We start from the raw sequence: 14474 nt of genomic DNA, 5'->3' as shown, positions 1-14474 counted from the left end.
CTTTATGGGTTTTCAAACGTTATCCCAAAATGGAAGAATTGATTCAAATAGCATGTGATGTTGATATGTACGACCATTAATTAACATAAAGGGCAACTCTTGATTTATGAGTCATTTAAAAAGTATTATCCGTTTGGGTAATTCCAGCGTTATGGACGTTACATCAGAGAAAAATTGGGAAATAAGCTTAACATTAAAAATATTGATTTAAATTACAAAAATTGAATATACATATTTTAGCTACACTTATTGGCATAAAGATAAGCCTGCAATATAAAATGTTTTTACCCTTTGGATTATAAAAGAAGTGACAAAATATGCAGCGTTATAAATGTTACATGTGCGTGGAATTGGCCATGTACTAAATTTAAATTAAAACAACAGATAAATTGCAAAAAACTACATTTAAATCCGTTTAAATCTTGTAGGTACCTTATATGTACCTGCTATGCAAATTATAGGTATGATGTTTTAATCAGAATGGTGCTTTTTTTTAACCTTTGTTCGGCCATTTTGTTACATAATTTGTTGTACATTAAAACATTATTACAAAATATGCCTAAAGGTATGTTTACTGAATTCCACACGCTTCATATCTTCTACCTTTTTGTTATTATTATTGCACTTCACTTTGTATAAATTTTGGGAAATTTTAATATTAGTACCTCAAAATAAAATAAAAATGAGCAGTTTTAACTACCAACCCAGCACTTTTTCAATCAAATCGCATCAAAATTATTTAATATCTAAACTAAAATATTTGTTTCAGAAGCGAACAGCCAATTTAATGCAAATAAAAAAAGAAAGTACTAAAAAAATTAGCTACAATTTCTTTTCCTCAAAAGTTTGAGTAAATTATGAAATTGCTCCATTTCATCTCCAGTTTTAAAAAGTATTTTCCACACAATACATGTATTTCATTATAAAATCAGGTTAAACTAAATATATATATCACATAAATTCTATTTCTTTGAAAGGAAAATTATTTTTTGGTTAAACCTTCTCTAAAAATAATGGTTAAATTTTGAAATGGCAAGATATTAGCTGTTAAAGTTTCAATTTATTGCATTTTCTTTATGGATATAAAAGAATTATTTTGCAATTCAGTCAAAATAAAAGTATAAATAGGTTTTGTGCAAAATGCATTTGATTGCTTCTTGGAGGCTAGATACTTATTAAATGCGTTTTGAGCGCCCTCGTTGTCTTAAAAGAACAAGATGGAGAATAAGGAGTATTATTTTAACTTATTTTATACATATTAATTAGTATTATTCATGTATATGAACAGACAACATTTACAAAGGTTGTTGGAATTGTAAAATTTAATACTTTTTTTTTTGTGTGTGTAAAAGTGTCTGAGGATGAAGTTAAGGACAGCACAACTAAGGAGACTACTCTCCATCAGTAATTTTTATGCTCCCAAAAGGTAACATATTTTATATTTAAACAAAGAGACAACTTTTAGATATTCTGTAAATTATAATATAGTATATGTCTATTAATACTATAACAACTGTTAATTCTAGGTTTAATTCTGATTTAAAATGGAGTTATATCACGGGGGAATTTCCTCCATTTCCATTAAGCAATAAAACTCTTGGACAAATCATTAAGGATGGATCCGAAAAGTTTTCTGATAGGGAAGCTATTGTTTCAATACATCAAGGGATTCGTAAAACCTTTCCTGAAGTGTATGAGGATGCTTATCGACTAGCTGAAGCTTTTTCTAACATTGGCTTTAAGCAAGGTGATATGATTGCCATTTGGGCACCAAATTGCTACGAATGGTACTTAACGGAATGTGCATCTGCAATTGCTGGATGTGTACTAGTCAATGTCAATCCAGCTTATCAAAAAGATGAACTACATTACGTTCTTAATAAAGTTCCTGTAAAGGGATTAATATGTCCTACTACATTCAAAGCTCAAAACTATTATGATTTGATATCCAAAGTTGTTCCTGAGATAACGTCGTGTAATCCTGGAGAAATCAACTCTGAGTCGGCACCTCATTTGAAATCTGTGATTATTATTAAGTCACCGTCGAATAAAAAACAAGAGTTTAAGTTAGTGTACCGATTTTAAACATATTAATTTCCGAATTTGATATTAATATTTCTAATTGATAGAGGAACATATTGCTTTCAATCTCTATTTGAATCCGGTGGAACGAGTGAGGATGTTGCTCATATTAAGAGTTTGGAAAATATCATTCAAGCAGACGATATGTTCAACATTCAATTTACTTCGGTAATTGACTATTTTTTTAAATATTAAACCCAAGAGCTAATGTCAACTATTTACATATTTAGGGTACAACAGGGCTGCCAAAAGCAGTTGCACTGTCCCATTTTTGTGTGATTAATAATGCACTTTTAACGGGCAATCGAATTGGATTTGATCTAAAAGTGAGTATTTAAATTTTTATAATTTTGAGTACATTTATATTTTATAGAAGCTATAATTGTTTCAAATACACAATAGTATCATGCCATTAATCTTTGGGTGCCACTCTTTCATACTTTTGGCTGCGTTACAGGAACTTTAATAAGCTTATGCTACGGTTCAAAATTAGTTCTTCCTTCTGATGGATTTGATCCTACTGCATGCTTAAATTGTATTCCGGCTGAAAAGTAAATTAATTTCTAAGATTAATTAACAAATTGAATAGTTATAATTAATTGTTCTTTAGGTGCACATATTTATTTGGAACACCTACAATGTACATTGCTGTTTTAGAAGCTCAAAAAAAGTTAAGAGTGGATGTAAGTTCTGTAGAACTAGGAATAACGGGTGGCTCAAACTGCTTGGTTGAAGCATGTAAGGATTTTGAAAAACATTTAAATATGAAGTCCTTAATGGTATAACTATGTCGACCTTGATTTCTAAAAAATCTATTTTTAATTTTGATACTTACTATTTAGAACATATATGGGGCAACAGAAACAGGTCCTGTTTCTTTTATAGCGTGTCCTAAGGATTCCTTTGAAGTAAGAATAAATACGGTCGGGCCTCCACTGGGTCATATTGAAGCAAAGATTGTGGATCAAAATGGGAAAATTCTTCCAGTTAATACTCCGGGGGAGCTTTGGGTACGAACGCCTGGACTTATGCATGGATACTATAAAGATCAAAAGAGCTCAAAGAAAGTCATTGGACCTGATCGATACTATCATTCAGGGTGAATATTAAACCAAATTTCTTTATTCTATCTTTATATATATATATACTGTATAGAGATTTAGGAATGATAACAGAGAAAGGATACTGTAAAATTATTGGGAGATTGGATGACATGGTGATTCGAGGCGGTGAGAATATTTACCCAAAAGAAATAGAGGATTTCTTGTTAAAACATCCTAGTATTGTGGAAGTTTACATTGTCGGGGTCCCGGATGATTATATGGGAGAGGAACTCTGTGCATGGATTTGTTTAGAAGAAGGTGCTAAGGAATTTGATTTGAAAGAACACTGCAAAGGAAAGGTAAGTAAATACCAATGATTTGTAAACAAGTTTTAAAATGTATTATTCCTTTATTTTTAGATAGCACACTTTAAAATACCAAAATATCCAATGTTTGTGAAGGACTTTCCAAAAACTTTATCTGGAAAAGTAAAAAAGTTTGAAATGAAGGCCATAAGTATTGAAAAACTTGGTTTAAAAAAGAATTGATATATATTTGAAACATTTTTAATACAATTACTATTTTCGTATTTCAATCGTTTAGAAAGACTCCTTAAAAGCATGGCTTCATCATGTAAATATACAATTTATATTTCAATTGGACCATAAGGAAAAGTGTATATATGTATGACTATCCAACAGGATTTGTTGTTCTTCCTTTAACTCTTAAAACTTTTTTTCTTAATTTTCTACGGGAAACACGGCGTTACCTCGATAACACAAAAATATTAACAATATTAATTTATTATTCAGAGAGTTGCATTGTTTTGCCGCAGGACAGCGCCACTCTCCCTCGCTTTGTTTACAAACAAATAAAAGTAAACAATGTTCATACCCCATAATTGAATAATAATTTCATAGTTGGTAAGTGTTGGCTAACTACCAACTGATTTTGGGTTTTCTTTTTCCAAGTTTTTTTTTTTTTTTTTTTTTTTTTTAAGAGGTTGTCTGATACAATAAAGGTAACAATGTCAGAAGGTTTTAAATTTCAATAAAATACTTTCCTTCACACATTGTCGAATTTTGACAAAGAAAATATATATTTTCAGCTTTCACAATTTTAGGATGTGTACCTAGACGACACACTGTGTCCAGAAATGAATAATTTTATTTCTAAAAACTCTTCAAACATCAAAAAACCTCATATTCAAGATGAAAAGGTTATTTTATTTAAAGTATTTTTATATCGTAGTGATGAGAATGGCTAAATAAATTAAATTCATTTTAGACAAAAGAAGTGTCGAGATTTGAAGTCTGGGTGAGATGGAGTTGTTGTGTAAATATATTATGGCCCACCGGTTTATAACCGGTTTATAAAAATAGATTAAATCGAAAAATGACATGATAAACCTAACGACTTGAATAATGTTTTGTAGGAGAGAACCTTAGCAGTCATGACGTCATATTAGATTTGAAACGAGGAGCTATGAGAATATGGACAAACACAAAGCCTACTCTTTATATAGCAAGGAAGGGCATATAGGCTGGAACTACTTCAATGTAGATCTTCAATTCTACTCTAAGTCTAACGAGAACTTACTCTTATAACTCCCAACAGCGAGTCAGTGTTATTCTTAGGCCTGTGACTACAGAGAGTGGAGGTGGTCAGTAGGCTGTAAAAAAAAATATCGTTCACTGATAAAACACCATTTTTTATTTTTCATTTCCAAAAGAGGGCTTATTTGATCAAATCTTGCCTCTTCCAAAAAAAAATTTTAAAAATTTATTTGTCAAGTTTGGCATTTATTAAAAAAAATAATAATATTTTAAATATTTTTCAAAAAGACCCCTCCCCTGCAAAAAAAAAAATCCTAGCAAGCCCTTGGTTACTCTCAATCTTTCATAAGCACACACGCTAGTTGCTAGTTATTCATTTATAATTGGATGTTCCCTCTTCAAGAATAATAGAATAATTGTTAGATGTTAAATGGAAAATTAAAAATACACTCTTCAGATTACCAACAATTACCATCTCACAAAAGTTAAAATCATATTTTATAGAATAGGAATACTCTATAGAGCGTTTTCATGTGACGTCAGCATTGTTGACGTCGGCACTTTTGAAGGCTTAAACAACCAAGTTTTAAAACAAATAAAAACTCCTTTTTTCATTCAATAAAAAAATAGTGAACTATTGGATGTCAAAATGGGACCAACAAATGAAAGAACATCAACCTTATTGTCTATCAAAAATGCGTCCCTCTATTCCCTAGTTTTACTTTATATCTGATCCTAAAATGCATTAAAATATGTTATTACATCGGTAGACAATCTTATTTCTAATTCTACTCCTCGCCAAAATTTGGATTCTCTCAAAGAAGACATTATACGAGCTTGGGTTTGGACTAGGTTGTCATGAAATTAATTAATGCAAAAACCTGTTTGTAAAAGAAAGTGGAAAACGAGTTGTTTTTTCTATTTTTATTACTTATGCAGAGCGATATGCCTAAGGTGGTTAATAATAATGGTGTGTTCCTTAGTTATGCATTCTAATTGGCTGAGCTGAGTGACGTCACAGATGAAGTATATACTCAGAAATGAAAACATTAATATAAATATAACAAAGTGAGTTCAGAATTAATCAAGGTGGTGGATGATATACCTCTCTTCAATGTCACGATCTGGTCAAGTGATCTCGACTCTTAAGGCGAGATCCCATGAAGAAGTGTTTCACTCGGTGGATCTCATCTCCTTTAATTAAAGTGTGCAGTTACCTCTTCATATCAAGGTGTCTTGTGACTAGTGACTTCTGGTCTCGTTAATCATTGTCCAAATACATAAATTCCTCATATCTTCAACGGAATCATCGTATACTTCCACATATAAGAACTATGGAGTTCCATGAAACAACAGAAAGACCCAGTGAAGAACAGCTCCTTCTTTGAAATAATTGAAAGTAAACTCTGCATTGTATCCTACTCCAAGAAAACTACTCTATTAATAAGGGTCCTTCAGTGACCTGGATGTATACAATGCAGAAATCACTCATCTCTGTCACATTTACATCAATTCCATTGATAAGTTGGACTTCGTGATAAACGGTTTATACGGATAATTATATAAGCTGGACACTACAAGCTCACGCCTGATTGCTTTAGTACTACTGAGTCACTTATCATTGGAAAACAAGTGGAACATGATTCTAGAGTATGGAGTAAAGATAATGTGCTTTTCTTTTCTCGATATTTTGTTCTCCAAGGCATATTCTATTCTGCTATTACATATAAATAATTATTCAGAGCTGTTAAGTAATTATATGTTTGACAAAATACAATTAATTATACAAAATCAATTTCTGAAGACTTATTTTGAAATATCTTAATGTCATTGAAATTCCCAAGCTTATTGAGTGGGGAATCATCTTCTAGACAGCCAAATTGCTTATCACCATAATGGAATATTACTCTTGCAAAGATATAGGATCTCCACAATAATAAATAAATTATTAAATGTTTTCCATACTTGATAATTATAAGTTGTTTTACTGAAAACAATAGTCAAAATATATATTAAAAAATAATAATACCATTGTTTGAGTATTGATTGAAAAAATAATAAAGTATCAATGATATTCTTCAAAATTTACATTTCCTATATATGAGTTCTCCGTTACACAATTTTTTTATCTTATTGATTAATTCGGTTTTATTTTCGACATACAAATGCTATTTTGTTATTATGATTGTTGTCAGGCGAGTAGAAAATAAATTACTGGTATAAAGAGGGGAACCTTCTACATTTAAAATAGCATTAGTGCAGGGAAACTATTATAATTGAAATTGAATTGATATATACCTATTTTTTTTATGCATTTTTGAATCAATTTAAACTAAAGGTAGGGGATAATTTTTCTTTCCATGACATATTAAATAATGAACGAAAAAGAAGAAAGAGCAAACGCAACAATTGTTTTTTTAATTTATTTTTTAATCGCTATACTTAAATTTTATTTACACACCAACCCTCTCTACACTTAATTATAACATATATGTAAAAAAGTGTGCGTGGAAAACTGCCCTGGAAAAAATTGCCCGTGGAAGATTGCCATGGAGGAAAATTGTCAGTTAGGAAAACTGCCCGCTAGAAAATTACCCGTATTTGTTTAAACTTCATAATGAATAAAACACATTATAAATTACCTTCAAGTGTGGGTAATATTATTGTAATATATAGGAGGAGGAGGGATAAATATCTAGGGCCTCTTAAAGTATGGTTGAATACTCTCCACCCTCGGATTGGCCGGTGTCCCGGAGGTAGTATGGGACTGTTAAAAACCACCGCTAAAGCATCACATCCATCTAAGAAACCCCTCTAATATCAAAAAATAGTTCTAAGCCCTCGAGTACTTTAGGGTACACCTGGATCCTTAAAACCACCTTATTGTATTATTTTATGTAGGAATTTATAAATTAAAGAAATTTGTTTAGACAAAATTATAATTATTAAAATTTAATTTTATTTACCAATTACTCACAGGATTCGACAAATTATTTCCAACAGTAATCATTAAGATACACCAACCTTACAAAAAAGAAAAAAAAATCATATAAAATTGAGTGAACCTATTACAAAATTAAAGAAAAAACAATTAGTGATATGACTATTGAGTTATAAATAATGATATTTACATGTTACGTAGCATCCACGAGAAAAAAGTGTTAAATGGTGTAACAACACCGAAAAAAGTGCAGTTTTCCATTTGCAAACCAAGGGTTTAAACTATTTTTTAGTATTAGACGGGTTTTTAGAATGTATGTGATACATTGGCGGTGGTTTTTAAGAATCAAGGGGTAGCCCATAGTATCCAATTCAACCCAAGGGCTTGGAACTATTTTTGTTATTAGAAGGGTTCCTTGGATGTATTGAATGAATTGGTGGTGGTTTTTAGCAATCCCCCACTACCCCTACGCCAATCCGAGGACGGAGGGTCTTCAACATATTTTATGAAGCCCTATTCATTTTATTCCCTTCCCCTCCTCACCAATCCTCTCGATACCAATCCTCTCGATCTATTTCTTACAAGACTGGATTGAATTTAAAAAATTGCAAGGAAATTGTCTTGTAATAATATTTTCCACACTTGAGGGTACTCCCTTGGGGAATGGAACAAACAAATATTTTAAATAATATTAAGCGTATTTATAATGTGTTATTAATCATCATGAAGTTTGAAAAAAATACAGGCAATTTTCTCCGGTCCAGTTTTCCTTAACTGGCAATTTCCCTCCAATGCAATTTTTTCCAGGGGAATTTTCCCGAGGGTAGTTTTTCTAGTACCGTAAAAAAGAGATCTGTGTAAAGAAAGAACTAAATTTAGCGATTAGAAAAGGAAAAACGTTTGTCACGTGTCCTCTTTCTTATTTTTTGTTCATAATTTCATAAATAAGGCTGGACACGTTTGTTCAAATAAATTACTGTTTTGTGATTATAAAAGGATAACGGTTGTTCCGTGTCCTCTTTCATTTTTTTTTATTTTTTCCTTCCTTATTTATTAATATTTCTTGTACAACATCTCCCTCTAACAAAGACTATAGTTTGCTGCTTACCTTAGTATATTGAATATAATTAATTTTATTAGTAAAATGTCTTTAAAAAGTTCCCCTCTGCCTGGATTGCATTTAATTGGATATCTAATCTATCCGTTTTCCCTAGGAGTTCATATTTTTCTATTTGGATATCCTAGAAACACACCTTCTGATCCTCTCTCCATGTTATGTTCAAGGGATCTCGTCTCTGTATACCTCACTAGGTGGATATCATCTTCTTTAATAGAAAGATCGGTCATTTTGCAGATGCCTCCTCACATCAAGGTATGTGATAGTGACTTCTGAGCTCATAAATCATTGCCTCTATCCTCAAAAATACATAAATTTCTCCAAATCTTATACAGAATAATCGTATACTGCTATAAAAACTAATGAGTTCCATAAAAAGACAGAATAAAATCACTGAAATCCCAAGTGAGGAACAGAAAGAGTAATCATCCTCCATCCATTGATCCTTCATTGAAATCCTGAAGTTCTTTTGTTCTTAAGTCAACTCTGCTTCGTCTCTTACTCTAAGAAAAATATTTCATTTATAAGAATCCTTCAGTTTCCTTGATGTATATAACGCAGAGATAACTTATTTCAATCATAATTTCATTTTTAATGTGGAGTTTATTATGTATAATCTATATAACCTGGAACTTTGATTTCTTTATTAAATGTGTACCTCTTTTGTCATTGGAAAACGAGTAGAAGATAATTTTAGACTTCTAAATATAATGTGGGTATCTTTTCTCGAAAGTTTTGTCTACATTATCAATGCATATTCTATTCTGCTAATAAGTATATTTATTTCTATATAAAAATGTACCATTTCATTTTGTATATGTATTATGTCACTAATAATTTATTGAACCCATTTTTTTTATTTTTTATTAATAACTTCTATATTGTATCATTTGTCATTTAACAATTTCTCTTTCTCTGCTTATAACTTCTATTAAAATTGATAATGAATATAATTGTATTTTTTTTAAATTTGTCTATACTTATTTAACTTATAAAAATACGTTATAATATCTTACTGATTAGTATTTAAGGGACTTTAAGTACTAAGAAATTTAAATGATCTCAATGTTAATAGATCTATAATATAGAAATATAAGAGGTCTCACGGAATAAATCAAATATTCCTGAAATATAAAATTTCAACTACTTTTTATATTAACTGTTTTAGTGTTACTTGAAAAATAGAGGATTCTCATTTTTATAGAAGAATTCCGTAATATTATATACTCCAAAACCATAACTTTAATCAATAATACCATATGTCTAGCTCCCGCTCGATGCCCAGTCCTATTCAAAAGTCTTCATTGTGTTAACTTCTCCCTCTGAAGGAAGCATTATTGCCTATCTTTTTTGTCTATTGATTTAAAAATGATTAATAAATAAATATACATGAACTTAAATATAATTGTAATATTTTTTCTGCAATAATGCTATTTTAAATGTAGTAGAATATTATCTTATTTATAGCAAAAACAAATTCTCCCTCCAAAATCATATAACAAGGAGCTGATGTTAACAAGGCCAAAGGGCTCTGATTCAGTAATACAATATGTCTCCCTCTTATCTTCTCCTCGCCCTCTTATACAAATCTCATCTCTAATTATAGTATTGCTTGGTGTAGGTATGTTGAAAAGAGAAGATGTGATTTAATCTTTCTTGTCCCCCATGTATGAAGTTGCTAGAACAGCTGATCGATAAGAAATTTCATGATGCAAAAAATGCCATAAATATATTCATCTTTTAAATCATAAATGTGATGACTTTTTGTTAAAGACATTACAAAAATTTACCCTAATAATGTTCTAGGGTGTTTATGATAAATTGTCGTTACAAAAATTCAAGAAAAAGTTGCAAAATACAGCTTCATTTAATAACTTAAAATTCAATTTTAAAGAAGTCGTTTGCCAGGGAAAGTATTGAAATTCATGCGGCGTATGTTGATATCAAGGACTCTTTAGCTGTCTTTTGTTTATATAAGTTTTGATATTGTTTATTTACACAATTAGTTTAATAATTAATTTCTCAAAACATTTTTAGAAATCGACGAATTCTCGAATATATGCATTGTGTTACAAAAATTTTATTATCCCTGTGTGATTTTTATTTGTTTTGACGGATTTTAATTAATTGTGTATATGTTATATCATCTTTCTCCAATAATCATTAATCCAGTAATATAGGTGTGGAATAATAGATAAATAAACTTAAAATGACCTCCAAATTAACTTCGAGATTTTGGGTGGTTTTGATCCTTTTAATTAATAGAGATTTTTTTTTAAACTTAAGGAAGCTTGAACATTTTTCTGTTCATTAGTGAAAAGAATATATAAATTGATAGACGGGATCGGTTTTTATGAGATGAAAAAGTTTCTAGACGCGAATAAATTATGAAAAGAGTGTCATGTTTGGGTTATGCTCATTCTTTTCCGATCACTGAACTTTTTACAATTCACATTTGGCAAAGTGTCAATTTCGTTATTGAAACTACGACTATGAAGAGAGACATAATTTGAGTACAATGATAATAATCAAACTCCGTGTGTCATATTTAATTCACCAGCCTTAAGAAACCATTTCTTAGTACGTGCGATTCATGGAGAAGACAGATTAATTTTTCGACTACGAATCTCCGGATTTATCAGTGAATAGCCAATGGATTTTAATAATTGAGGTATTTATGGAAAGAAAAACTCAATACACAACGTAAGAGCTTATTTTCAAATTCATATTTTGACTTCTTTCAAATTTTGTAACATACCTATATATATGTTTATCTTTTTTCACAATATGTTATTATTATTTAAAAAGTTTGAAATGAAGGCCATAAGTATTGAAAAACTTGGTTTAAAAAAGAATTGATAAATATTTTTAGTACAATTACTATTTTCGTACTTCAATCATTAAGGGAAACTCCTTTAAAATCATGTAAAAATACAATTTTTATTTCAATTGGACAATAAGGGCCTAGGTATATATTTAAAATATATGTAGGACTATCCAACAGGATTTGTTGTTCTTCTATACTATCACGAAAAAGCTACCATCAAGAAAACAAATTAAAAATTTGAAATTCTTTATATATTTAGTTTGTTTATGTTAAAATTATGAACTAAACCGATCTACTATAGATATATAATAAGTAAATTTATTTTGTAAAATCTCCTTACATACAACATTATTTGTTTTTTCAGTCCATTTTATGTAAATAAGAACAATCTTGCAACCCACACTCTTGAAATGCAATATATAATTTACCATGTGAAAATAAGGATTTTGGATAAATATAAAGAATTTTTTTTTAATGTTCGACTTTGTGATTTATTTATTGTCATTGCCATTGCTAACTTGCCAAGTTCCTTCTTCAACCATAATGAAAATACATAGTAAGACTAAGTCGTTAATCCTCTTCTTCCTTCAATTACCTAATTCTCCTTTTAATTCGTATTTAATATACGTTCTCCCTTTTTCTGTTAGTACAATAATTCGTTGGTGTTTGTTTTTTTTTGTTTTTGCTTTTGTGTGCATTTTGGAAGCGACAACCCATACCTTAAAAAAAACTTTGAGACACGGGGAATCGATTTTTTTTAATGAAAAAAATCATAATATTAGAAAACAAGAGCCCCCCCAGAGCCCAGGAATCTGGTCTCATCAGAATGAAAAATAGCCTTACCTACGCACCTCAGAATTCTAAACAACTTTTGGACTGTTTTTGGAGTTTTTATCATTGTTTTTCCATGCGGGACAAACGGAAATTAGAGACACGCATAAATTATTTCAATAATATATAGGATATATTTAGGCAATAATTAGACAACCATTTTTAGAGTATTCATTGATTTAGGATAAAACAGTACAATAATCATGGTTCCTATTAGGAGTTTGACTGGTGTGACTATAGATAACACAACATTAATAGACTGCTAAATACAAAAAAAAAATATATTTATTGAGGCTTAAGTCCCTCTGCCAGGTGATGATCACGACCCTCAAAACACTTAATTGTCAATTTTTTCGTTATAAAATAAAATATGGATTAGATATACTTACATTTTATTTTGATCTAACTCAATTATTTGTTGATTGGAGTTGTTTTTTTATGTTTATTCATGGACAAAGGTAGCTTAGATACTTTGATATTAGGTTAAAAAATATCAATTTCAAATTTGATGAGTAAAGGAAAATCAAAGATACTAATGTTACAAAGGTCCTAAATAAGTACCAAACCATTCTTCCTGCGTTTAGAACACTAACAAGGTACAGGACAATTAGTGTTGTGTCTGTTCTTATTTAGGACTGAAACCACTGTACAGATCAGTTCTCCCTCGTGATGTCATGAAGGGTGTATTTCCTTTCATAAATTATTCCATTATACACTAGAATAAATTTTATAACAAAGTATCAATATAACATGTTCGTATTTTATTATATTATCATCAAAAATGTAATATTTTTTTGCAAGATATGTGCAATAATCTTAATAAGTATTTCATAAATCTTATTTTCATAAATAAGCCATCGATATTTTTATGAAAAATTCCAAGGACCGACAGTTAAGGACCGCTCCAAAGACAGGACTGGACTAAACTGTATAAATTATGACTGATACAACACTAAAAACAATACATTCTAAAATAATTTAGAGAAACACCAGCTCAATCAAGCGACCTTTTTTGCTGAAAACCATCATTTTTGATTTTTGGTATACTAACATTAACTTTGTATAAATATTATTTCATCAAGTCGTTACTTTTATTGTATACCCCAACTGTTCCTCCAAAAAGAAACAGGGATAAAAAAGCAAAAAATCAGTTGAGTTAGACAATTATCTCAACTATAGAATTATTACTCAATAACTCTTGGCAATTTTTCACAAATCAACCAGGGAGTTCAAAAGAGATGAAGAATGCACTCTTTTTAAAGAAAACATTTTCTACAAATCTTGACCCTCATATACTTAGTAGTATTTTTTTAAACTTAATTCAAATTTGCATCACAATACAATTATGCTTTATTTTATTCTGATAAGAAATAGATATACTAACAATCTTCAAGGAGACTAAAATATATGCTGATAGTTACGTATTACGGGTTGTTTTAGTATATAAAATGGATTTTTTTATTATTCAATAGTTTGCTTACCCGAATGTTACCAAGCAACAAAATTACCCCAACCTTTTTAACACAATAATTTTACCGGGAACCCTTTTTGGGGGTAGCCTCGGCGCTCTTCCATTTCAATTCAATAGCATCCCTAATCCCTATGCTTCGAGAAATGCATAGCTATTGGAGGGTAACTTTATCCCATGTAGTAGGTAGTTTTGGAACAAGCTTGGATGTAGAAGATGCTAATTCCCCGAGCCCACGAACAAAAGGGCCCAATTTCAAGATATTATTATTCATAAATATTTTCGAAAAGATTTATCGAATAACATTATGAAGAGGGATTTAAACCTCACAAGCTTGTTTCAACCCTTCAAATTCATGTTCAGTGAGTACGTACAATTTTGAAATAGTTAAATCTACATTTTAAAATATCATAATGCTTCTTCAGACGCAATTTTAAAAGTTTGTGCATTTGTAGCATAATTTTTATAATCAAGAACTTAGTCCCCTTAGTCTTGTGGCAAAGTTGAGGGATTATTTATCCTAAATTAATGAAAAAAGACTATGCATTATTTCTACATATGCCCCATGGGAACGTGTCTTCAGCAAACAGGACAAATAATCTCTGAACG

General features: G+C 30.2%; 1 protein-coding gene and 1 long non-coding RNA gene across 2 annotated transcripts; both read left to right on the top strand.

Annotated features, from left to right (window-relative positions):
• Nucleotides 1–1201: 1201 nt before the first annotated feature.
• Nucleotides 1202–6476, top strand: LOC121123129 (medium-chain acyl-CoA ligase ACSF2, mitochondrial). The gene is made up of 9 exons (XM_040718243.2): nt 1202–1426; nt 1527–2066; nt 2130–2250; nt 2313–2408; nt 2485–2633; nt 2693–2861; nt 2925–3181; nt 3238–3484; nt 3545–6476. The coding sequence occupies exons 1-9, from the start codon at nt 1362–1364 to the stop codon at nt 3671–3673; spliced, it is 1773 nt and encodes a 590-aa protein (XP_040574177.1). The 5' UTR covers nt 1202–1361; the 3' UTR covers nt 3674–6476.
• Nucleotides 6477–8836: 2360 nt separating this feature from the next.
• LOC139906198 (uncharacterized) lies at nt 8837–9708 on the top strand. Its single transcript, XR_011781555.1, has 2 exons — nt 8837–8994; nt 9075–9708. It is a non-coding gene; the product is annotated as an uncharacterized lncRNA (long non-coding RNA).
• Nucleotides 9709–14474: the final 4766 nt, after the last annotated feature.

This window comes from Lepeophtheirus salmonis, chromosome 8 (assembly GCF_016086655.4).
Source record: "Lepeophtheirus salmonis chromosome 8, UVic_Lsal_1.4, whole genome shotgun sequence".
In the NCBI taxonomy this organism is placed as follows: domain Eukaryota; kingdom Metazoa; phylum Arthropoda; class Copepoda; order Siphonostomatoida; family Caligidae; genus Lepeophtheirus; species Lepeophtheirus salmonis.
The sequence above is the reverse complement of the archived record's forward strand: the minus strand, read 5'-3'. Positions and strand labels throughout refer to the sequence as shown.

Coding starts and splice junctions, on each gene's coding strand:
- LOC121123129 (XM_040718243.2), top strand. CDS start 1,362: ATGAAGTTAAGGACAGCACAACTAAGGAGACTACTCTCCATCAGTAAT. Junction 2,409..2,484: donor GAATTGGATTTGATCTAAAA/GTGAGTATTTAA, acceptor AATACACAATAG/TATCATGCCATTAATCTTTG. Junction 3,182..3,237: donor GATCGATACTATCATTCAGG/GTGAATATTAAA, acceptor TATACTGTATAG/AGATTTAGGAATGATAACAG.